At 37.0% G+C, this 27,774-nt stretch overlaps 1 protein-coding gene across 1 annotated transcript in view; it reads right to left on the bottom strand.

The window, feature by feature from the left end:
• Nucleotides 1–253: 253 nt before the first annotated feature.
• Nucleotides 254–27,774, bottom strand: part of LOC123549002 (uncharacterized) — a 40,980-nt gene continuing 13,459 nt past the window's right edge. The window contains exons 3-6 of the mRNA XM_045336746.2: nucleotides 27,513–27,676; nucleotides 12,074–12,160; nucleotides 6,548–7,285; nucleotides 254–2,782 (exon numbers count right to left, since the gene is read on the bottom strand). Of these exons, the coding sequence (XP_045192681.2) occupies nucleotides 2,657–2,782; nucleotides 6,548–7,285; nucleotides 12,074–12,160; nucleotides 27,513–27,676 (1,115 nt within the window). The 3' untranslated portion in view covers nucleotides 254–2,656. The remainder of the gene's footprint in view (nucleotides 2,783–6,547; nucleotides 7,286–12,073; nucleotides 12,161–27,512; nucleotides 27,677–27,774) is intronic.

Here is a 27,774-nt window from a genome sequence, read left to right on the forward strand (position 1 = left end):
TAATTGTTAGATTTGAGTCCGATGCATTCATAATTAATTCACGTTACGCGTTTCTCGACAGGAGATAACACATGCACAAGTTCAACAGTTTGTAATTTTATCGAGTAGATGCAGACGCGCCATTCATTTTGCAAAAAAAACAAAAAACAACAGTAAATAAAAAAATAATAAAAACCGGACCAGTTTATATTAGTTTATGTAACTATTACTAGGGTTATACTAGTACTACGGAATATAAACAACATTATTTAAATCTATAACAGTTTGTTATAATTTGCAGTACAATAACTAGTTCTTGTTTAAAACACGATCAAATGATCAATGATCAACTTGTATATTTGTTTCGATTATGAATGCTAATTGTGCAAGGTGCTACGGTTTTGACACTTTTTAATTGGCGCCGACTTTTCTTATTGAATATTTCACAGTTTTAAAACGTTTTGCAAATTAGGGGTCGTATAATTATAGATAACGCGGTCGTTAATTGGCACATGATCACTCGCTAATCTCCCGCGGCGTAGATTGCAATTTCGGTAACCATGGAAGCGCTGTTTGACACGTGTAGGTTGCACATGTCAGGACAGAAGTACTTGTAGATCTATTCCTGTGGAAATTATACATTTTTTTTTACAAAAATTGAAAATCCACGAATTTATGTCCCCACGAAACAGCCGTTTTGGGCAAAACCACGAAATTTCGTGCCGACGAAATTAAATGATTTCACAGTACTTTAACCAAGGTGGGGACGTGGAAAGACGCCGATACCGGCCCGGCGTTAGTAGGATACTCCCCTTATACCTCGCATAGTCGAGCTAAAAATTGTTAAATGAACTTTTATTTGTTTGTTCTTGCGTTACGCCACAATTACGTACTGGGGCTTTTAGACCGGGATCGGATTCTACACATGGGTTGTCATGGCTATTACGAAGTACTTCCACCAGAAGAAAAGACACTGCTAACTGTGAGATCTTAAATTTTTGTCATCAATCTGATATAATACAAGATATGTCACATTTAGAAAGAAGACGGCAGTAAATATATCAAGGATAATAATGTTCTATGCAACAATTATCTACTCTATAAAGATGGCAATAATAATACTATACTTCACTAAGACTGTTTTTACAAAAGACAATGCAATACATACTTATATGCCTTTCCAATTTCCTAATTTTTGTTTGGTTTTGCATCTTTTTTCTGTTTAACGACAACGAAAATATATTTTCCAGATGTAAAAATCAGAACCCGCGACCCGAATAATGTTATCCAAATCCAGCTATGTGATCAGATAGAAGTCTTTGATTTACAATTAAATGTGCAGAAATGTCCTAAATCATATGGTAAAAACTCCGAAAGTCAATATAAAAATATTTTTAGCAGAATAAGAAAATCCAGAATCAGATGTTTCAAAGACAAAGTAGGCGCGCCACGACACGAGAGGCAGAAACATCGTGGACGAAACCGGAGTGGGTATCGTAGGTGATGTCCCCTTCCGATATTGTGAAATTTGAAAAAGTGACAAAATGTATGGAAAGGACATAATAGTTGCCCCGTCTCTGTTTAAAATGTTTATCCGTAAACCTTCTAAATTTTTATTTATAATGAACTTGTCGTTCTTTCAATATGATCTGCATTGGTCGCAAAGGTAGAATCAAGCGTGACCAGCATAATCAAGGCTAAAAGAAGTTTTTAACACAGTCATTTAATACTTCTTTAACATTAAGCTGAGCATCAAAAGATGTCATATTATCATTTTGCTAGTTCTTTTCACTTGCTTCAATTTTAAAAATAGGTATGAAACCTAGAAAATCCTCGAAGGCAGCCATTAGTGTTTTTTTAATACTTCAATGTTTTGAATGAACATAGCTCAAATGGCGCAAAGCCGTGGTGGAACAGATAAAATAGAATTTGTGTTCTTTATGATATCTAGAATAGCGGCTATTATTATTGTATACAGTTTAAAAAGCAGCAACATTTTAAAACAATTTTTACACTCCACTTATAATTATATAGCCAGCAACATGTTTTGTTGGTCATAACTCAAGTACGGCAGAGATTAACATATGTGTCTAATAATTATCTTATATTATTTTATATGGGTTACACGAGAGTGTCACAGCCCGGGAAAGAGCTTGCCTTTAATGAAAATTTTCGCAGCATCAGTTTACATCCAACGTTTCGGGCCTAAAACAGCAAATAATGTACGTTTTTATGATCAGTTATCACTTGATATATGTCGGTATGATAACAAAACAGCAAACGAACAAATAAATTGCCAACAAAAAATATTGCAGGACACAACTTCACGGTCAGACATATTGAGGAATTTAAATGTGAAAATTAGTATAGTAAAAGAATGCATTTCTATATACCGCAGTTTTATATGACAATGAACACAAAATCATTATATGTATTGATTGTATTATTAAGGAACTACCTGCCTGTTTCTACTCTGAGATCATGTTTAAATCTTTCTGATAAAGTCCTGACTCTCTTTAACGTTAACAGTAAGCTTTACACAGGTCGCGTAATATGTCACTTTCATACATGTCTCATAATGTGTCACTTTCATACAGGTCGTTTAATGTGCAACATTCATACAGGTCGTGTTATGTGTCACATTCATACAGGCAGGTCGTGCTGAATGCTTGAAGTGTCACATAGGCAGAGCTGAAGGTGTGGTGTTTCTGTCACTAGAAAAAGGTATCCTTTTCGTTATTTGTTCTTGTTGACTCTGATATATATTTTGTAATTCTTCATTTTGCTCTTGTAGGAACTGCATCTGAAAAGAATGTCGAATCTTATCAATACATGTTTGCACATAGTATTAATACATATTATGATATCATATCGTATCGTATCGTATCGTATCGTACCGTACCGTATCGTATCCTGTTGTATTGCAATTCGTGGCAAACCTTATACAAGAGTGTGATGATGACTCTGGATCGCTCACCTGAGTAATATGAGCTACATGTTTCAAATGTCAAACTGATGCTAAAATATTAAGAAAGAAGGTCAGTAGGTCACATTCATGGTAGCTGAAAGTCTGTTTTAAGACCAGTGTGCAAAACTATTTGTGATCCAAATTTCAAGACTCTGTCTAGGCCTCGAACACAAGACGTTTTTTAAAAACAAAATCTTATATAAGTCTATCTAAAACTTGGGAACCCCGGGATGGGACCACTTCTCACCCCATGGGCATAATTAGAATAATCTTTATAGAGAACCATAAGGCAATGCTACATACCAAGTATCAAAGGCCTAGGTCTTGTGGTTTCAGACAAGAAGATTTTTAAAGTTTTTTCCTATATGTGTCTATGTAAAATTGGGACCCTGGGGCAGGGCCTCTTTCCATCCCTGGGTAATAATTTAAAAATCTTGGTAGAAGACCACCAGACAATTTTACATACCAAATATAAAAAGCCTAGGTCTTCAGGTTTAAGAGAAGCAGATTTTTTATTTTTTCCAACACAAGCCTATGTAAAACCACGGCGGGGGTCTCTTTTCACCCAAGGGGCATAATTTGAACAATCTTGGTAGAGGGCAACTCGATGATGTCACATACCAAATATGAAAGCCCTAGGCCCTGCGGTTTTTTACAAGAATATTTTCAAAGTTTTTCCATATATAACTCTAATAATATAATCTGAAAAGCAGATCCCTCGGAAGCACTGAGAACAAGGCAAACAGGGAAAATTGCAGACTTGGTTTGATTGAGTCTGTTCATGAGCAGTAATGGAAAATGCAACATTGTCCACACCCCACTAGCAACGGCTTAAGCAGTATTCAATCTTCAAATCTAAATTAGTTAAACCATGTGACCCCAAGGGCAGGGCCACATTTGACCCTAGGGGGATAATTTGTACAATTTGTGAGAGGACCACTAGATGATGCTACACACCAAATAACAAAGCCCTAGAATATGTGGTATTGGACAAGAAGATTTTCAAAGCTTTCCCTATATAAGTCTATGTAAACCATAAGACCCCCAGGTCTGGGCCATATTTGACCCAGATTATTATACCAGATTTATATAGCGCCCTTTTCATGATAAACACGTTCAAAGGCGCTTTACATATAGCAAACGCAGCCACACAGGGCGTGAAATTCATCCTCTGCAAGTACAGACACAGAGCGATCTGACCAGAGGGACAGAGTGAGATAAAGACCCCAGAACAGACAGAGAGAACAGAGAGAGATACAGGCCTGTCCGGCTAACTTAGCCTAGCTCTTTGTGAATAGACAGTCTTGTTCTTTAACGTGCCCGGTGTACAGTACCGATACACGCGAAGCTGTCTTTCCTGGGAAGAACCTATCAGGTAATTATAATAAAGCAGTCTAGGAAATATGATCAGAAATTTTTTAAAGTATTTTTCCTTTATAATTCACACAACAAGATACCCCCGGGGTAGGGCCTCTTTTCAACCAAGGGGCATAATTTGAATATTCTTGTTGAAGAAGCGCCTTTGACCCTAGATAGGATAATTTGGACATTCTTGTTAGAGGACCATTAGATGATGCTACATACCAAAAATTATAAAAGCCCTATGAAAGGTGGAGTCCATTCAACATATTTGTAATAGAGTTCCGCTTAAGCCGGTGCTAGGGGGCGTGAGAGGTGTTGCACATTTCATTACCTCTCATGAACAGACTCAATCAAACCGGGACTGCTATTATTCTTCTTGGTTGCGTTCTTTGCTTCCAAAGGATATATTTACAGATTTTATTGGACAAGAAGATTTTAAAATTTTTCCTTTCGGTTGCCATGGCATCCAGAGTTCTGCATGGGATTCAATTCTTTGAACAACTGATAAGGAAAACCAGCCAAGGAACATACCTGTGAAGTTTCATCAAAATTGGCCCAGTGGTTAAAGAAGGATTGTTGTTTAAAGGAAATTGTGGACGGTAAGACGGACGACGTATGTACGAACGGACGGACGCCTGACGGTGAGCGATCACAATAGCTCACCCTGAGCACTCTGTACTCAGGTGAGCTAAAAAATGAAATAACTACAGCCAGTACACATTTTCGGAAATAATTTCCATTACAATGAGTTTAAAACTGAAATAAATAACTTCAATGTAAAGCTTCGCTAAGGTGCGTAAAACAGAATAAATACATGTCACTGTCCAAGGCTCCAGATAAAACTACTCACTTTGGTGTGCAAAACAAAATTGTCACTGACTAAGGTTACTGATGAAAATACTCGCTTATATGTGCAGAACAAAACTATGTAACTGACCAAGGCTCCTGATGAAGCTACACATTAAGGTGCGCTAAACAGAACAAATGTATGTCACAAAATGCTCGTTTAGGTGCTGCATGTAGCTGGTCAAGGCTCGTGACGAAAATACTCGTTTAGATGCGCAAATGAACAAATGCATGTAACTGAACTAGACTCATGACGAAAATACCCCTTTAGATGAGCAAAAGGAACAAATGCATGTAACTAATCAAGACTCGTGACGAAAAACTCGTTTAGATGCGCAAATAAACAAATGCATGTAACTGATCAAGACTCATGATGAAAAACTCGTTTAGATGCGCAAATGAACAAATGCATGTAACTGATCGAGACTCGTGACGAAAATACTCCTTTAGATGAGCAAAAAGAACAAATGCATGTACAACATGTAGCTGGTCAAGACTCGTGACGAAAATACTCGTTTAGATTCGCAAATGAACAAAATGCATGTAGCTGGTCAAGACTCGTGACGAAAATACTCCTTATATGTAAAAACGAACAAACGCAAGTAACTAATCAAGACTTGATTAAAAAAATTGATAAGGTGAGCAGAACAGAACAAATGCATGTATTTTAACAAGACCCATGACAATTGATGATCAAGACTCGATAAAAAACTTGATAAGGAGAGCAAAACAGAACAAAAGCATGTACTTTACCAAGACCCTTGACAACTGATCGAGACTCGATAAAAAACTTGAAAAGGACAGCAGAACAGAACAAATGCATGTACTTTACCAAGACCCTTGACAAAACATAATCAACTCATGTAACTGAGCAAGGCTCTTAATTTAAATCATCGAATAGGAGAGCAAAACAGAACAAACGCATGAACTTGATGAACATACATGAACTTGTTTAGACATTCAAAATTTCTAAGGAACAAAGTATTCACATGCAACTGACAATACTGACCAATGCACAAAACAGAACAAATGCACATAACTAACCAAGATTCTTAGTCGTATAAATGCGCAAAATAGAACAAATACAGACAAGTGAGGAAAACGTTCGATAAAATACTCATTCAGGTGCGATGAACAGCTGATGAACAACAGATGAACAGAACAGCATGTATTTGATCAAGAATGCTATGTATTTTCAACATGGTAAAAGCTCAAAATACGTTTCAAGGGCTATACTCTACGTTCATCATTAATATGACATGCAAGGGAAAGAATCTATCACTAGCTGAAGGTGCGGATATCAATATCTAACGCTAACGCCTAAACAGTTACTCGGCTTCATTAAGTGAAAGACTCTACAATCTGCTGGTTATTCTAACGATTTAAGATTACCTGTTCTGGGTCTTGCATGCAGGATTCATAACTTGGAGGCTGCAGAGGGAGCGACGGTGACAATGCGCTTTGTTGTTGCCGCTCCTGTCGCTGCATTAATTGAAGTTGTTGTTGTAGCACAATCTGCTCCCTTAGTAATCTGTTTTGTTCTTGTAATTGATGTACAGATGCTCCCAAGGAACTGCCTTGACATTCATGACTATACTGCGTATTTTGGTTGTTTACACTCTGGAACTGGGGATACCCGACCGGTGGATGTACAACAGTAATATTATTTGGTGGGTGTATAATGGCTCCAGCAAAACCGCCTCCATCTATAACGTTACCATCAATTATAATCTGTTTGCCTGCTCTGTTACGTTTAGCTCTAAAACCAATAGCATAAGGTCTTGGTCCAGGAACTGTTGTCATGGCAACATTTCCAGCCCCTCCAGCAATATAAACATTATGATGAAGAGCAAATCTTCGCTTCCTAGCTTTCAGCATACTGTACGGACTAAGACCTTTACAACTACGATAGTGCATCACGATGCTTCCAATTGCTATTATTTCACTAACTAGAAGAGATGTTAGGATGCCTATTGCAAGGCAACGATTTGTATACTGGTTGACTGTATAATTACAGTGGCTTAAGAAATATGAAGGGTCACACTGCGGAACACCCAATACAGACACGAAGAAGATGCCAACAGATCCGCCAATAATTGTAATAACAGTAAGGAAAACGTCAATGCAATCCTGTAAATACAGAAAATACAAATTACAAAGTATGCATATACATTTTTTCGCTTTCTATGAAGGTCGGGTTATATTTTTTTTCTGAGTAAACAAAAGATAATTTCTTTTTCTTCTCAAAATATTTTTGTTATTCACAAACTATTAAACACAATAAAGAAATAGGTTCTGAGACCGGAACTGTATGTATACCAGAGTGTAAGATTGGGAAAATTTCGGCAGGGGTAACCTGGTATTTTAGATGCTAATAAATCCTGCATTATGTGTAGTTTTAAGAGAAAGAAATTTCTGTCATCAAGACAAAGTGTTCTGCGTTTTCTCTTTACGGGAAGAAAAGTTTGTATTTTAACTGTTTTTTCATAAGAGTAAAAAATATCTTATTATTATTTAACTTTTTCAGGTCAACCTGAGATTGGTTTTGAGATATGTTTTCAGTAGAATGATCATTTTATTTTTATTTTAAAAAAGTTTGCAAGCTTTCTGTATGAGAAAGATGTGGGGGCGGGGGAGGGTACGGGGGTCCTGTCCGGAAAATTTTAATACTTGTACATGCCAATCCTGAGTTCTAAGATTTCGACAAGGAAAATATGACGAGCGGTACTCTAGGTTTAAGTGATGTCATGTCAAATTAGCCTTGAAAACGAGAAATGTTGGATGACAGCAACACTTGACAAGAATGAATAAAAAATTGGAAAAGGGAAATGATTTTGTAGATATGTAAAACAGAGTTATGGAACCTGTACAGTGCATGTCAACTTATCGCAGTGGGCAATTGTCACTGTATGCTGTCATGTGACCTGGTGTACGGCAAGAAAAATGCAAAATGGCGGACGTGGATATTTAGGAAAGGTAGGCTCCTTGTTTGTTCATTGATATCTCTGTTAATATTTCCTTTAGGGGAGACTTTTTGTTGTATAAAACGACACTGACATTTGTCTTTCATCGGCTGTATACCAATACCTAGGACAACAGCTCGATTTTCTAGACTTTCTCCTTGAATGCAACAAAAACAACAGAAAATAAATTTAAGCGCGGAGAGACTCGATGTACGGACAGTCAATGACCAAAAGTGTACGGTAAGAAGATAGAAATTCAAAGTTTTCTTACGAAATTGTGTACGGAAAGAAGACAAAATCTTTACACGATCACCAATGAATTTAGAAAGATTAATGTGGTAAATATTTCGACGGTCTATATTTTGATATAAATGCTGCCACTTTTCAATGTGTTTCCAAAAAATTCTCCATTCTCTCTTGGCCGTCAGAATTTTAAAGATTATTGAAAAATTAGAATGAACTTGTTTCTGTGTCTAGATCATTTGAATGATTAACATATTTGCATATAATCAGATCTATTCTTTCATACACTTGCTTAAGACGACCCCAATTTGTTGAATACAGTGTTTTGTTTTACCTGATCATGTGGGCTAACCTGGACGAATGTACAAGCTGTAATTTTTTCGGTTATCACTATATGTCGAAAACGGATGACTGCATAGCAAATTGTTATCCATTTGATTGTGATTCTGTCATATTTTAAGTAAATTAGAGTCCAGTTATAAATCAGCCTAACACAAGCTGTGCTATGGTTTGAATCACGGACTAGGAATGTTTCCACCAATTTGTGAATAATTCATCCAGAAATAGTGTCATAATTTAATAAAGGCCGAATTTAGAGTAAATACTGGTCAAAATATTCACAGAAAACATCACTAAAATAATCTAAAATTGCCGAAACAGCTAAATTTTCTATTGATCCGCAGCCTGCTAAAGGCACAGATAATATGATAATATGAGGTTATTTAATAGTGTTGAGTACAATACTGAATTCTATTGGACGAGTACACAGCAGTAATTCGCCTCGTCCAAATATGGATTATTTCTGCTGTGTACGAGTCCAATTGAATTCAGTATTGTACTCAACACTGTTAAATTACCTCTTTATTTCACACCATAAAAAGATAGATGTAGAAAACAAAACTTCATACATTTTTACTCGCAAATAACAACACACATTAATTTAAAATGCGTTCTTCTCTGATGACACATGGATTCTACACATTTACACTGATTTAGTTCTATTCTAGGTGCTAAAAATTTCGAAAACAACTTTTCGTGAAATTTAGAACCAAAACCATGATAATGGGATAGCAAACGTTCTAACGAAGAAATTGGTTGCTTACACTAACATGTTTCGTTCAAAAATAAGAAAGTTATCGCATTTTTTCAAAAACAAATTTGAATCAAACTTTTTGATATGATATATCCTCTGTGGATATGAAACAGTAGAAAGTAAACATGTGATTATATCATGTTAGATGTGTGTTTATGCTGTAGTTTAAAACTCTAATTATGGTTAGCTATGATATGTCTGTTATAAATCTATGGCCATGAATCCTAACTGGATCAAAATCTTATATAACTTAAATGTTGCATCAGTTTACATTATGTCCTAGCTTTGTTAATTGTAGACGACGGCTGAACCAAAGGTCCAGAAAGCTCGGAGCTTAAAAGTAAAACAAGAGGGTCATCATGACCCTGGATCGCTCACCTGAGTGAGGTGAACTTCATAGACACGAGTAAGCAATCAGGTCAGAAAGTCAAATATATATATATATATATATATATATATATATATATATATATATATATATATATATATATATATAATATAAGTGAGCATTGAAATCTTTTCCCAGTTGTATCAACATATCTCGAATGTCAAACTGATACTAAAATATTAAAAGGTAGGTCACATTCATTGTCACTGAAAGTCAGTTTGAAGTGAACTACGGGGTGGGGTCTCTTTTTCACCCCATTGACATAATTTGAACAATCTTGTAAGAGAACCACTAGGCAATGCTATAAAACAAATGTCAAAGGCCTAGACCTTGAATTTTTAGGAAAGAAGATTTATTTTAAGAATTCCTATATAAGTATATTTAAAGCCTGGGAAACACAGGGAAGTGCCTCTTTTCACCCTAGGGCCATAATTCGAACAATTTAGATATAGGGCCACTAGGCAATGAAACAAACCAAATATTAAAAGCCTAGACCTTCCAGTTTCAGACAAGAAGATTTTTTAAGTTTTATTTTCCTATATAAGTCTATGTAAAACTTGGGAACCCCTGCCTTTGTAGAGGACTACTAGGCAATGATACGTACCAAATATCAAAAGCCTAGGCCTTGCTTTTTCAGACAAGAAGATTTTTAAAGATTGTTCCTATATGTCTATGTAATAATTTGTGACCACCGGGAAAGGGTCTCTTTTCACCCCAGGATAATGATTGGAACAACCTTGGTAGGACCACAAGGCAATGTTACATACAATGCTTTGACCTACCTAGGTCTTCTGGTTTCATACAAGAAGATTTTTGAAGTTTTTTCCTACATATAGATGTGCCGTCTTTCCTGGGAAGAACCTGTACATGCTTCTTAGTCAGGTGGGAGACACTCAAGAGCATCTCAGAATTTTCCAGTTCCTGGACCGGGATTCGAACCCCGGACCTCTGGATTGGCAGTCAAGCGTGTTACCACTAGACCACCGGCCCACCTATCAGGTAATTATAATAAAACAGCCTAGGAAATATGATCAGAGATTTTTAAAGTATTTTTTCCTTTAAAACTCACATAACAAGATAACCCCGGGGCGGGGCCTCTTTTCACCCCAGGGGCATAATTTGAACAAACTTTTTGAAGACCTCTAGATAATACGATAAGCCCTAGGACCTGTGGTTTTGGACAATATGTTTTTTCAAGACTTTCCTTTTGGTTGCAATGGCAACCAGAGTTCTGTATGAAACTCAATTCTTTGAATGATTTTAAATGAAGACCATCCAAGGAACATCTCTGTAAAGTTTCATCAAAATAGCATTGTGGTTAAAGAGGATATGTTGTTTAAAGGATGTGTCGAAGGACGAAGGACGAACGCCGGACGACAGACGGACAGACGGACGCCGGACGGTAAACGATCACAATAGCTCACCCTTAGCACCTTGTGCTAAAGTGAGCTTAAAGCAAGAAAGCAGATCTGTAGGCCAAGGTCACAGTCAAGAAACAACTTATTACTTGCGATCATCAGGTAAATATAATTAAACAGTCTAGTAAATATGATCACATAATTTTTGAAGTATTTTTCCTATTAACTCATACAAAAAATCACCACCCGCGGCGGGGCCTCTTTTAACCCCAGGGGCATAATTTGAATAATCTTGTTAGAAAACCACTAGCAATGCTACATACAAAATATCAAAGGTCCAGGCCTTGAACTTTCAGACAAAATTTTTTTAAAAGTTATTTCCTATGTATGTCTATGTTAAACTTCGAACCCCAATGGCAGGTCTTTTCACCCAACACTTTTGATGGAGGATCACTAGGCAATGCGACATACCAAATATCAAATGCCTATCCCTTGCAGTTTCAGAGAAGAAGATTTTTTAATTTTTTTCGTATATGTTTATGTAAAACTTGTGACACCTGGCTATATACTGGCTACATACCTAATATCAAAGCACTAGGACCTATGGTTTTGGACAAGAAGTGTTTCCTTTCGGTTGCCATGGCAACCAGAGTTCTGAATTGAATTCAATTCTTTAAACAACTGAATATCCCTGTGAGGTTTCATCAAAATTTGCCCAGTGGTTTAGGAGGGGATGTTGTTTAAAGGAAAGTTTGGACGCACGACGGACGTCGGACGACGGACAGACGACGCACGCCGGACGGAATGACGCCGGACGGTGAGAGATCACAATAGCTCAACCTCCTCAGGTGAGCTAAAACTACAATTACTTACATATTGTGATAAACTTTGCAGTATGGCTGAGACGTTGGAGGTTAATTTTAGGTACATGAAAACGTCCATCAGGCTTGCTAGGATCATCTAACAATTGGAAAAGTAGTAAGTGTTATTGTAGCATATTTAAATACAGCATAATCATTATAATGCAGAAGTGTTACATTCATATACATTTTTATACATCTTTTCCGTCAGTAAAAAATTGCTGCAGAAAAAAACAAAACAAGAAAAGGTGAACAAATAACTAACATACAAACAGTAATAAAACTGTGATATGGATATAGCCTATGTAATTTTGAAAGTGATTTCCTAAGTTAGAAATTATGAAACTGAATATTTTTCCGAAAGTTCTGCTGATTATTCCTCGATAAAAACACTCACACACTTTGTAGTTTTAAAAAGCCTTAGTAACGCAATTATAAAATCACACCAAGTGACCAACGACAAAGAATTGCTTTTTCAATATCAAAATAAAATTATTTGGTAGCTAACATTTGTTTCTTTTGGTAACTAACATAGGTCTATGTTTCTATTGGTAACGAACATAGATCTATGTTTCTTTTGGTAACTAACATAGGTCTATGTTTCTTTTGGTAACGAACATAGATCTATGTTTCTTTTGGTAACTAACATAGGTCTATGTTTCTTTTGGTAACTAACATAGATCTATGTTTCTTTTGGTAACTAACATAGATCTATGTTTCTTTTGGCAACTAACAGTGACCTATGTTTCTTTTGGTAATAAATATAGATATATGTTATGTAGGACAAAGCTGGATTTACTTAAAGACACCATTTCATCTTTGCAAAAGGACATGTTAGTGATGAAACAAACGATACATGTTAGCGATAAAATCAGATCGGACCAAACAAAAGTGACCAAGGATGCAATACATGGTACAAAATCGGATTTGTTAAACCGTTCAAAATCGATAATTCAATAGATACATCAGATATAGTGTCAGCCAAAATTAATGAAGACGTAAGTACAAGGCTAAGCCCAATCGAATACAGACTAATGTCGACTGAGTGTTTTTGGATGGCGAGAATATCCAAGTGGTGAAAATCAACAAAAAACAGATGCAATAAACATTCAAAGTGGAGAAACCTCTACAAACAGCACAACGAAAGTGCCGTTTGCTGTGACGTCAGATAGTAATACTCGAACACGTGAACTTGTTTGGCAATGTACGAATGCCGGAAAAACAATTGTATGACGGGTATGATATGAGTATAGATGATGTTTTTAGCTTTTTTTTGTCATATGGCCGGTAAATTGGCATCTGGAAACTCGGGGCAACACGAATCTATGACGTTAGGCGGCACATTAGCAGATGACTGTAGTTACATTGTGTCAAAGAAGACGGCGACCGAACTTGAGCAGACGTCGATTGAACGTGAGTAGATGTCGACTGAATGTGAGAAGTCGTCGACTAAACATGAGCAGACGTCAACTGAACGTGAGCAGACGTCACCAGGACGTGAGCAGACGTCGCCTGAACGTGAGCATACGTCGACCGAACATGGCGTTGGTGATGACATGTCAGGTGACAATATGAAATACTGTTATAAATGCGACTACTTATAATTCTAATGCTGTAAGTAATTTAAATACGAATGACGTTAACAGTCAACATTATCATGGTAACCGTTGGCAGCAAACAGAAACAGCCGATAACAGTATAAATACGCAATGCGATTCGACACCAGTACGAATATCGGGTATAGGTAGTGTTCAATCAGTGATAAAAATAGCCATGGTAACCAATTTCAGCAACCACTCAGTATGTGCGGGGAAGCAATACCTGTCTGAATAACGGATAGAAATAGTGTTGAGTCAGTGGTGAGTGAGGATAATGAATTTGCTGAATTTAGACGGAAACGTACAAAGAAAATTCTGAATTAGTGTTAAAACGAGGCTTCTGGCCTCATGAGATTTTGTGTAGGCGATGGGTGTCACGGGCGTATTGACGAACGTCCCTTTAAGGTTCAGAACCTCTGATCGCGAGAATGGTGTGGAAAACGACAAGAGATTCTGTCCGTTGTCGGCCCAATTAGACTAAACATAGTAACATGGGGTTCTTTAAATCTAAACTTAATGACATCGAATGACATCGAATGCGACTGGCATTATGTCAGGAGCTACGTACTTGTGTAATACAATATTGAGAAATAATATTAGTGTTGCTGGTATAAGCGAACATTGGTTGTTTGAAGTGAACTTACATTTACTTGTGTTTTGCCACTGTGATTTAGCCAGAATATAACCCCTTTGGTAATAGACGCTGATCGTATAATTGGTATACAATTACAGTTTACACCAAGTCGAATTATATATATTTTTCAACTGTAATTGCTATGTTCAAATTATCCTGTTAATCTGTATATGAATATATACAGAGATTTAATGATATTTGGAGTATTTACTCTGCGTTAGGTACAGTTATTTACATTGGGGATTTTAACTCAAAATGTGATATTTTGAATGCAAACATAAAAGATAATATGTTTTGTAATTTCTTAAGAGATAATAATCTTATTGCAGTCACCTCATTACCTATTTGTGCAGGGGCTAGATATTCCTTTGTTGCATATGATACTGTACACTAGTCTCTAATTGACTATATATGCTTACCAGTATAAATCACTGATTGTATTCTGAGTTGTGAAATTGTTGATGACAATTGCTTAAACGTTTCTAGGCATAGACCTGTGATATCTAGACTCAGTGTTCCACTTCCGCTGGTCATGTTTAATGAAAGTAGTGATAGAATGAACTGGAAAAGAGTGAATGAGCAAGATCTACTCATGTAAAGAAACTCTGTACGTGAAAATGAGTCGCTGAAATCCTCAGTGCTTAGTAAAACTTATATTGACGAGGCATAGAAACAAGTCTGTAAAGTCCTTTTGCAGCTTCAAAGGAACAGTTGCCAAAGTCATTTTATATTTTTAAAACCATACTGGAATACTCAGTTACGAGAGGCACATAATGATATGTTATGACATGGTAGAAATTGGTGTTGTGAGGGTAGACCGAAAGAGGCTGACGACCAATTTTATAGAAGCTACAAGAAGACCAAACGTGAATTCAGGGCATTGCATAGACGAGTCGTAAAGACCAGTGATTGACCTTGACAATGAAAACAATCATACGGCGGATGTAGATTCCAACCAATTCTGGAAATTAGTCAATGCTCGGCGTAAAAGTAGAAATAGTGCGGGCACAGGGATGACGCTAAATGATCAAACAAATATGGCAGAGAAATACATACTCTATTTCGAATCACTGTATACGCCTGCGTTGTCACCAGATTATGTTATATATCTGGGGGAATCATGTTTCAGAAAGCGTAAGACAAAGTTGTAATGAGTTAGTGCCCGATCCTACAGTAACGGTGCATCCAGATGCCGTCATCGGTGTACTTACGTCTTGTCCAAGTGGGAAATCTGGTGGCTGTGATAATATACAGTAAGAACATTTAAAGCCAGTGTCAGACTATGTATTCCCTATTCTTGCCAATATCTTCACGACGAAAACGTAAAGATGACCCGAACTGTTACAGAGCGATTACCTTAACATCGGTTTTTTTATATTTTTTTAAATGATTGTGCTGAAAAGGTGCAAACATAGCATGTTATAGAATTTGAGTGATCAGAAGGCGGATTCCAGGAAAAATTCGGTTGTCTCATGACGTCCTTCATAAAGCGTGAAAGTGTTTATTTGCGAAGTAACATAAATCTAAACTTTACATATGTTTCCTTAACGGCCGTCAAGCTTTTGACAGAGTGTGGCATTTTGGGCCTTTTCTATAAACTCAGACAGACCATTGACGATACGTCACTACTTGCATTTCTCAAGATGTATAGAAATACGACAAGTTGCGTGAAGAACCGTGGTTTTGTTTCGAAATGGTTTCCTATAGGTCAAGGTACACGACAAGGGGGAAATATTCACCACATTGCTATCTTGCTTATATAAACGGTCTCATGCAGGAACAAAGTGGTCTTGGTTTTTGTCTGTATAACTATCAGTAGTGCTCTCCAACAGTCGCAGAGACACCATGATACTGGTTTCGATCTCAAAACGCGCACTTGATGAAATGCTACATATCTGTCACAAGTACTCGTGTAAGTGACGTTTTGACTATGATACGTCGAAGTGTGCGATTATAGATCTCAATGAGACTGGAAACCCTCAAAGGAATAGACAGTGGAAACCTGGACTTGTATGTGATCGATATCTTTCATTAGGTAGAATGTCACAGGAAGCAGCGACCAAAACGAGAGGAACTCTACTGAGTGTGACTCAAAGTGGTTTACATCCAACCCAATTAAACCCGCTGACATCCAGAACAATATACAATTCTATCGTTATACCTGAGGCTCTATACGGCTGCGAACTGTGGAACAACTATTCTAAAACGAAGTTTGATCATTTGGAAGTAGCTCACAGATTTTGTGAAAAACACGTACATTCATTCAAAGTCAACACAAATATAGACTTCACATAGTGTGCGTTAAACATGGGATACATTGAAAATATCGTTGACTTAAAAAAGCTACAATTTCTGGGCCAGCTGTGTCGACTGCCAACCACCTGCATAGCGGAAAAGGTTAATTCCTTTATGAACCGTGATGAACAGTATGCTGGGTTAATTCCGGATGTTTATAGAATTCTGCAAAAGTATACTATGCTTCATGTCCTGCATGACTATATCGCCATCGGATTATTTCCTGGACAGTTTATTGGAAAAAGACTCTCATTACTTGCTTTGTTCTTAAAAACAAACGAGCGTGGGTTGAAATAAAATCTGGAAAGTAGATTCCTCGGAAGCACCGAGGCAAACAGTGAAAATTGCAGACTCGGTTTGATTGAGTCTGTTCATGGGCAGTAATGGAAAATGCAACACTCCCCACGCCCCCTAGCACCGGCTTAAGCAGTATTCAATCTTCAAATCTAAACGAGTTGAAATCAATAATCCCGAAGGACCAGACAATATAACAACACTGAGATGAAGTCGGGGTGACTTTTTACGGCCGCCATACATCACTAAACACCCGCTGTTGTGAAGTAAATAAAATCTGGACAGTAGATCCCTCGAAAGCACCGAGAACAAGGCAAACAAGGGAAGGAAATCCTTACAAGTAACTGTACAAGTGTAGCAGATATAATAGAGGTAGATAAACCATCGGCTTAGCCTTGGTGTCAAACTTAGATATGTATATATGTGGACTGTTGCACACATCGGCTTAGCGTTGTTGTCAAACTTAGCTATGTATATATGTGGACTGTTGCATACATCGGCTTAGCGTTGGTGTCAAACTTAGATATTTATATATGTGGACTGTTGCACACATCGGCTTAGCGTTGTTGTCAAACTTAGATATGTATATATGTGGACTGTTGCATATATCGACTTAGCCCTGGTGTAGAACTTAGATATGTATATATGTGGACTGTTACACATGTCGGCTTAACCTTGATGTCAAACTTTAATATGATTATATATGGACTGTTGCACATATCGGCTTAGCCTTGGTTTCAAACTTAAATATGTATATATGTGGACTGTTGCACATTTCGGCTTAACCTTGGTGTAAAACTTAAATATGATTATATATGGACTGTTGCACATATCGGCTTAGCTTTTGTGTCAAACTTAGATATGTATATATGTGGACTGTTGCACATATCGGCTTAACCTTGAGGTAAAACTTAGATATGTATATATGCGGACTGTTGCACATATCGGCCTAACCTTGGTGTCGACCGGTGTGTCGTTAAATGTCTGTTCTTTAATGATTATGAACATGTTTAATCATTTTTTTTTATTGTTTTGCCTTATTTCTTCGCTTCCAAACTTTTTTTATGAGGTTGTATGTGTTTATTCCTTTTGAAAGAGTTCTTCGATAGAATACAAACGAACGTTATCAGCTGCTAACTCGGTTTTTATATTTTGTTAAAGAAAAACATTTTTCTTTTGTTATTTATTCTACTATCTTGATATATTTGTATCCCTTTTGCAAGTTTTCTATGACCTGCAAATCTTGAGTTTCGCTTTCGTTTCAAGGTTTGAAAAGGTTTCGGTAATAAGTTACATGTTTATCTTTGAATTTAGATAAATACTCTCTGGAATAATCCCGCATCTTTTCATTCCTGTAAATCTTGTTTTTCTACTACTTTCGCTCAAGATTTGCTGGTATGTGTGAAGATTAATAGAGTGATGCATTCGTTGTTTTTTGTTTTTCTGTCGATAAACTAATGGTCACCCTTTACGATGAATTTAAGTATTTTGTGGTTGCCCATGCTCAGTCGTCATCTCACTTTCTGACTATTCTTATAAGTCAAGGTTTCTCGAGTGATTGATAAATATTTTCGTTTCCTGGTGAGCGGTATAATGCCATTTGAAATCAAAATGAAATTAATTTTGTACTAAGGTTCGACATATTGATATTGCTTTTATACGTTGGATGTATGTACTATGTAAATAATTGTATATATGGTATGCTCTTCACAAATGGAGGAATAAAAGTGTCTATCAATCTATAATTAGTTTTTGTATTGTTGTTTTATTGAAATATAATTTCGGTTAAATTTTTATAACTGGACATCAATCTAGTGCCAATTTTGCATTATGTGCTACTTTTTGTCGATAAACATATTATTTATTATCACGTACACTAAAGCTACATGAAGTTTTTCTCTCATATTTATGCCCGCTCCCTCGAAGAAGGGAGGCAATATTATTTTATCTGACTGTCCTTCGGTCGGGCGGTATGTCTGGATGTCACTAGACCATTTTAATTCCAATTAATAACTCTAGAAGGCTTAATCTGACGATCAAAATTCAAATGATGTCTGCCTTAATTCCGTTAGTAGATAAAATCTTTCGTTTTTAAGTCAGTACGTCTAAGGTCAAGGTCTTTGTGACGTCACAGCTTAAAACGGTTTCCGCTCATTCTTGGTCTCGCAAGGCCAATAGTTAATAGAATGATTGCCTGTGGTCAGTAGGTAAACTTTGGTGTCTTTTTAGATCAGTACGTACAAGGTCAAAGTCACATTGACCATGGGACTGAAAAATTTCCACCCAATAAGTCAAGAATGCTTTGGCCTAAAGTTGTCAACATTCATAGGATGATTGCCTGTTGACAGTAAATGACTTCTATTACGTTGAAGTTCAAGGTCGCAGTTGCCTGAAGACATAAAACGGTATCCAATCGATAACTAAAGAACGCATTTGACCTACAGCCCTCAAACATCATAGGACGATTGTTTTGGTTAGCAGATGACCTCTAGCCTTTAGAGGTCAGTTAGTCAAAAGTGACATTGAGAATGTAAAGTAGTACAGTTCGGCCTGCTGGGGAGAGTGCCTGGAGCCCTGCAGCTCAGCGCATGATGCACGGGAACAATTGGGGAGGGGACGGAGTATCGTATGACTGCACAGGAGTAATGTGTGGGTATCATATGACTGCAGGAACAATAAAAGAGAACAATGATAGTGGTTATCACGTTACGCGGAAATTCCCATGACGTCACGGCTGCATCCAACATTCCAGGCTCCAAATATCAAAAGAGAGTAGGTGAGTCAATTTGAACTTTCCATGACGTCACGGCCGCGCCAAATATTCCAGGCTCCAAAAAACAAAAGGGAAACCACGACTTTGTAGGGAACAGTGGGTGTTATTATCCCGTATTGGCCGCACCCGTAACATTCCAGATAATAAAAGAGAGTATGTGAGTCAATCGGATATTCCCATGACGTCACGCCCGCACCCGTATTGTTCTGTTACCACCCAGTTTATCTATATTTAAGATTTGACAATAGGGGTTGTTATATAACGTTGTTCTTTAACCGCCACCGTAGTTTTGTCATTCCTTTATCTATATTTTATTGATATATCACAATAGTATGGACTATCATAATAGTGCTGATTTTTTAACCGAATAGTCTTAATCCGCATCCAGTTTCACTTTATATTACAACGATATCAAACGCAGTCAAATCTTTTCAATTTAACCCACAAATTAAAAATAGCCACAGATCAAATGACAAAGGGTTCACTCTCAAATATATATAACCTTTCAACAATTGTTTGATATCAGTTACAATATGCGCATTCAGCGCGTGAAAACATACAATTTGATATTAAATTTTTTTTTAATTTAATAAAAATATCCGAGTAGTTTATAGGCAAATTCATGTATAAAGCTTTCGCTGCATTCAAAGAATATCGCATTCAACACATTTTGGCTTTTTCTTCTCGTCCACATTCTTGAACTCTGTACAAAGGAATGGCGCCGCTAGAATTCCTTACTGCAGCTATGCTCCAGGTACTTATTTTCAAATGTGGCGTAACAATCGTCACACAAGCACACTGCTCCACTGCAGAGTTTAATAGCAACTTACCTTTGCGCTCAATCTGACTAAAGTACATATCCTATTACGCTACGCATAGGATCTGACAACGAGCTATTGATAGCCTCGTTCTGACGACCCTTCCACTAGCCAATCAAAAGCTAACTTACAACATTCTGCAAGCTTTAAAAAGCCTTGGGTTTTGATATCTACAATTTTTATGTCGAAAGATGTCAGATAGCCGGTTAGCTCAGTCGGTAGGGCACTTGCTCTGTAAGCGAGAGGCCCCGGGTTCGAGTCCTGGATTGACTGCAAATTTTTCTTACTCTTTGACATTCGAACAAGTTGTCTTATTGGTTCAAATAAAAATAGATTTGCGAAAATAAAAATAGCAATATTGGAAATCCAAAATATACAGAAGACGACTGTGAATGGGTCGTTCTCAGATCTTCGTTTAGAAGATCAAGTACTTTAGTCAGATTGCTTTGCGCTGTCTTTACAAATTTGGAACGCTTGCGGGCGCCACTCCCTAAGATGAATCATAAAGGATTAGATTACGTTTTTTGCATTGTATGACATAACGTAGTAATGTGGTATTGTATTCGAACAAAAGGATTAGCGCACCTTCGATGAGTCAGAACTGGATCGTGTCTGGACTCACTTGCCGCGACTCTATGTATGACCAGCTTACAAACATAAAGAAAAAATGTTTTCTATTTTTTAGAAGTCTTTAATGAATTATACTAAATGTTGTCGTATTTTACACATTCTTGAAAAGTATAATTTATCTACGCGGGTTTCCTTCTTTTAGGTAGAGTTACTAAAGCACTTGAATGAGGCGGAACTAAAGTTAATCAATATCAACAACGAAGTAAAGACAGTCAAGGAAAAACTCAGAAAAATGAAAGATGAACTTTGATATAAATATGAAGAAAAAAAATAAAATTAAATGTACTCCGTTCGTTGACTTAATTTTGCTAGTTTATCAAATCTCTCTCAATATCGCGCTTCCCGCATACGGTATACTGTAGGATCATTTAATTTCATGGGCATAACATTTCGTGGTTTTGGTCTAAACGGCAATTTCGTGGGGATATGAATTCATGGATTTCAACTTTTGAACATAAAATTAATGGGAACTTTACTTTTTCGTCAGGATTAAATTTCTCGGATTGACTCAACCATGAAATCCACGAAATTTGGTCCCCCACGAATATTAATGAGCTCACAGTAAATGACACCGTACTCTTTTATATACATATAAAGGCTATTTTTCTTTATATAACATACCCCCCATCCCCCGAGCATCAAAACCATATTCGATAGTCACATATCTTACTCCTGTTTGTAACTCAAATAACATACAAATGTTTGCATTTGTGCACATAGGTATTTTATACATGTATAGTAGTGAGTGGAGAAAATACTATGAAATCATTTTTATTCGTTGGGTGGAATTTTCATTGAACTTTATTTATCCTGGTTGTTTGTTGCAGCAGATTGGCAAATATGTGCTGTAAGATACTAGCAACACATCCGAAAATCTACTGCATGCCCTCCTCATGACACGCACGCCACTAGCGATGAGGAAGTTATTTGTTTTCCAAGTTTTTAGCTCACCTGAGCCAAAGGCTGAGGTTGAGCTTTTTTGATCACTCACCGTCCGGCGTCCGGCGTCGTCCGTCTGTCCACACTTTCCTTAAACAACATCATCTCTTAAACCATCAGGCCAATTCTGATGAAACTTCACAGGAACGTTCCTTGGATGGTCTTCTTTAAAAATGTTCAAAGAATTGAATTCCATTTAGAACTCTGGTTGCCATGGCAACCGAAAGGCAAAACTTTAAAAAATTTCTTGTCCAAAACCACAGGTCATAGGGCTTTTATATTTGGTATGTAGCATTATCTAGTGGTCCTCTACCAAGGTTGTCAAATTCATTCCCCTAGGGTCAAATATGGCCCTGCCCTGGGGGTCACATGGTTTACATAGACTTATATAGGGAAAATTTTGAAAATCTTCTTGTTAAAAACTACAAGGCATAGAGACTCAATATTTGGTATGTGACATCATCTAATAGTCCTATATAAAGATTGTTCAAATTATGCCCCTGGGGTGAAAAGAGGCCCCGGGGTCCAAAATTTTAAATTGACCCATTAAAGGACTTAGGAAAATACTTGAAAATCTTTTTGTCTGACCCCAAATGACCTTGGCCTTTGCTTTTTGGTATGTAGCATTGCCTTTTGGTTCCCTACCAAAATTGTTCAAATTATACCCCTTGGGTGAAAAAAGGCCCCGCCTCGTGGGTCTCAAGCTTTACAAAGACTTGAATAGAATTTTTTTTTAATCTTCTAGTCCGAAACCATAAGACCTACACCTTTGATGTTTCAAATATAGCATTGCCTCGTAGTTCTCTACCAAGATTGTTCAAATTATGCCCCTGGGGTGAAAAGAGGCCCCGCCCCGGGAAGTTTCAGCTTTTACATAGACTTATATAGGGAAAAATATCTTCTTGTCTGAAACTGCAAGGCCTAGGCTTTTGATTTTTAGTATGTTGCATTGCCTAGTGGTCCTTTACCAAGATTGTTCAAATTATGCCTCTGGAGTAAAAAGAGGCCCTGCTCTGGGGGTCCCAAGTATTACATAGACTTACATTGAAATTAAAAAAAAATCTTCGTGACTGAAAGTTCAAGGTCTGGGCTTTTGATATTCAGTCTGTAGCATTGCCTAGTGGCTTTCTAACAAGATTGTTCAAATCATGCCCCTGGGGGTGGAAGAGGCCCCGCCCCGAGTGTCACATAGTTTTTACATGAGTTATATAGGAAAAAATTCTTCAAAAATTATCAGATCATATTTCCTAGACTGTTTAATAATAATTAGCTTATGACCCCAAGTAATTAGGGGTTACTTGACTGTAACCTTGACATACTGACCTACTTTCTTGTTTTTTATGTTACAGCCTTGAAATTTGGATGACATGTACAGTTTTGCACACCGATCTTAAAACTGACCCATGATTGTGCATACTGGCCTACTTTTTTTAAGATACAGCCATGAAATTTGGATGACATGTAAAGTTTTGTACATCGATCTTAAAACTGATTTTCAGTGACCTTGAATGTGACCTACTTACCTACTATCTTGTTTTTAAGATATAGCTTTGAAATTTGGATGGCATGTATAGTCTTGCATGTCGATCTTCAAATAGACTTTCAGTGACCATCAATTTGACCTACTGACCTACTGACCTGCTTTCTTGTTTTCTGAGCTACAGCAAAAGGATTTGGACCACCTGCAATATTTTTTACAGATTTCAAAAGTAATCTTACATAAGCTTTACCTTGACCCACTCTCCTCCTAATTTTCTTGTTTTTAAAGCTAGGAAATTTGTTCAAGCAAGCAATTCTACTCGGGTGAGCGATACAGGGCCATCATGGCCCTCTTATTTTTTATATTTTTTAATTTTTTCATTCTTTATATATATAATTCATTTCTTTATTGTTTCATCTTTTTCTGTACGTTTACAGATATTTCTTTCAGACACATATTAAATAAATGTCTCTGGCATTCGTTACTTGTTCTTCTTTTTGTGAAAATTGAATTGAAGATTGTTCTTTGTGGCGGACTAGGGCTTAACACCACAACAAAGAGGCAATTTGTGCACAGCAGTTAATCTGATCCTGACCATAGTCTATCCAACAGAAATAACGCTTGGAATCGATATGCTTGTGAGATATAGGTCAAGAACAGTAGCTTCTTGGCAGGTCATATCAGTGATGGTTTCACATTCAGTGTGATGCCATGAAAGTGATTCCATGCTGATGGCATATACAAATAAGGCTAGACACGACAACTAACTAAAAGGTCCAGCCGAGCTTCAGGTGGAATTTTTATGCAGGGGCCTGTTTCTTCTTTAGCCCTACAAATGACACATTTCAAATGTGTTTTGCCAGGCCTGATTTGCACAACATTATCTTTATTGGGGTTGCAGTCAGACTCATGTCAGACCCATCCTGAGTTAACTTTTTCCGATACAGCTTCCTTAGGCAAGCCCAACAATGAACTATCATTTTGGATACAGTTTTAACGCTTAACCTTACGGATTGAGAAAAAAATCAAACAACACCAAATCACAGAATGAAAGAGTTGTTTCACATGAAAATTGAACAGCATATAAAACATATATATACTACGAAACAAGTGTCAGTATACTAATATAAACATTGAATTCCGAAAAAGGACTGCCTAAAGGGGTGCTCTTCTCGGCAGTCAAGCGTTTTTAAAAACCATTTTCATAGATCTGTTACATATGTTCGTTTTGATGCATTTGCAATAGCGTACGAGTGTTGAAATTTCACATAACTAACCGGAACACATTTTTCAGCAATCCGTCGTACGGGACAGTACTGTAGAACACGAAATGGTCAGGTAAAATAATGGTAAAGATGTTGTTCGTTTATCAAATATTTCTGTGTTTTGATGATATACTCATAACCCTTAATACATGTTTTAGCCAAATATTTCCGTGGCACTGGTACTTATCTCCAGCGAGAATCCTACGGCCTTGATCAGATGACTGCCTTTTCTTTGTAAGTTATACTGCACACACATATCTGCCATCACTTATAACAGAGCTATACAGACATGTACATGTACTCGAATGACAAAGTGCCCACTGTAAAAACAAGAGCTGTCGGAGGACATCAACGCTCGACTATTCAACAGCCTTGTCGATTGAATGAATACGAAAGTCGAAAAAGGGGCATAATTTAGTAAAAAAGCAAAATAGGGTTATGAAACCTGCATAGTGCTTATCAGCTGATGACAGTGGACAAGTATGTGAAGTTTCAATCCATTCCCATTAGTGGGTACTGAGATACCAGCTTACATATAATAATTTAACCCAAAACTACGAAGTTGAAAAAGGGGCATAATTTTGTAAAATGCGAAGTAGAGTTATTGACCCTTTGCACTGCATGTCATATCATGACAGTGAACAAGTGTATGAAGTTTCAATCCTTTCCAATTAGTGGATACTGAGATACAAGCTTACATACAAAAAGGGGCATGATTTTGTAAAAAAGCAAAATAAAGTTATGGGACCTGCTTTATGCATGTCAGATCATGACAGTGAATAAGTTTGTGAAGTTTCAATCCATTCCAATTAGTGAGTACTGAGATACCAGCTTACATACAAAACCTTAACCAAAAAATTCTAAGTCAAAAAAAGGGCATAATTTTGTAAAAAAGCAAAATAGAGTTATGGAACCTGTGCAGTGTAAGTCAGTTTATCACAGTAAATAAGTGTGTGAAGTTTCAATCCATTCCAAAAAGTGGTTGCTGAGATACCAGATTACATACAAAACCTTAACCAAAAATTTCAAAGTCAAAAAAGGGGCATAATTTTGTAAAAAAGCAAAATAGAGTTATGGAACCTGTGCAGTGTAAGTCAGTTTATCACAGTAAATAAGTGTATGAAGTTTCAATCCATTCCAAAAAGTGGTTGCTGAGATACCAGCTTACATACAAAAACTTAACCAAATCGGGACGCGGACGCGGACGCCGACGCATGGGCGAGTCCAATAGCTCTACTATTATATGAATAGTCGAGCTTAAACCTGACCGGTCACTTACACATGTATATCTATAGCTATAAAATAGACTCTATTTTGACAGACGTCACTGTTCATAGTCAAGTTTTTCATGCTTTTCCAGAGACAATTTAAGGTTAAAAGGTAGGACTGGAGCAGGTCTTTAAATCAAGTACAGGTTGTTTGCAAAAAAATATCGTTCTCTTTTTTTATTTATTTACAGGATTTTAATATTGAAATATTATTTTTTCCTTAAATAAACAGATTCTGCCACTTTTTCAAATTTGACTTCATATATTTGAAACTTTCATAAAGTAATGACATCTTATTTTTTCGGAAAGTAAACATTTTATTTTTTTCTAAAAGATATAACCTGGCCTAGATTAAATAAAAAAAAACAACATCTTGATGAGAACGGATACAAACCACTTTCCGCTACAATATGTTAATTAACGCATTGGTTTATATGTGATTCAAAAAGATTTGGGTATATTTAAATACTTAATGAGAATTTTGCATTCAAAATTTAGGGAAGTGTCCGAAGTCCTTGTCTGTTTTCACGCTGAACGCGCATATTGTAACTGATATGTTATATCTTAGTCAAGTGAGCACTTGTCATTTCATTTGATGTGTGGCTATTTTGGATTTGTGGGTTAAATTGAATAGATTTGATTGCATTTAATATCGTTGTGAATAAAGTCAAACTGGATGCTGGTTGTGACTATTCGGTTAAGAAATCGGTACTATTATGATAGTCCATACTATTATGAAAGAACAATAAAATATAGATAAAGGAATGATAAAACTACCTTGGCAGTAAAAGACCAACGTTATGTAAAAACCTCTATTGTCTAATGCTAAAAATAGAGAAGCTGGTTGGTAACGGAACAATACGGGTGCGGGCGTGACGTCATGGGAATTTCCGATTGACTCACCTACTCTTTTTTGTTATCATGAATGCTACGGGTGCGGCCGTGACGTCATGGGAATTTCCGCGTAACTTGATAACCACATCATTGTTCTCTACGAGGGTGTAGTTCCCCTTTTGTTATTTGGAGCATGGAATGTTACGTGCGGCCATGACGTCATGGGAATTTTCAATCTACTCATCTTCTCTCTTTTGTCATTTAGAGCCTGGAATGTTGGTTGCGGCCGTGACGTCATGTGTTTTTTCCGCGTTACCTGATAACCAAACCCCTTGTTCTCTGCCTTGTTCTCTGTTATTGTTCCTGCGCAGTCATATGATACCCATCAATTGTTCCTGACTGCACCCACCAATTGTTCCTTTGCAGTCATACGATACCCCGCACCCTCCCCCATTGTTCATGTGCAGTCATGTGTTTAGCTGCAGGGCTCCAGGCACTCTCCACGACGGGCCGAACTATACTCCTATAAAACGGGGTTCTAAAAACTTAAAATTGGAAAGGCCATCATGAAAAGCTGTTGTCGTATTCTAATTTTCTAATTGTAAAAGTAGTATTAAAACCTACTGCAGATCCACCTATAAAGGCTCCAAGAAAATACGGAGGACCAAATGTGTCCTTCTGTCCTTTTGTAGTTTTTACAGCTACACCGCCAAGTATAAGTAGTAGAACACCCAGCAGACACTTGACAACGAACAGTATCATATATCGCCTCCTCACTCTTGCTATTTCTGAAACAGAATGGTTATTTTAATTTTTTAAATGAACGTAGTGCTGCAGCTGATTGAGTGCATCAGAAGGATAGACATATCGTGCATACACTTTTAAA

This window comes from Mercenaria mercenaria, chromosome 6, assembly GCF_021730395.1.
Source record: "Mercenaria mercenaria strain notata chromosome 6, MADL_Memer_1, whole genome shotgun sequence".
Lineage (NCBI taxonomy): Eukaryota > Metazoa > Mollusca > Bivalvia > Venerida > Veneridae > Mercenaria > Mercenaria mercenaria.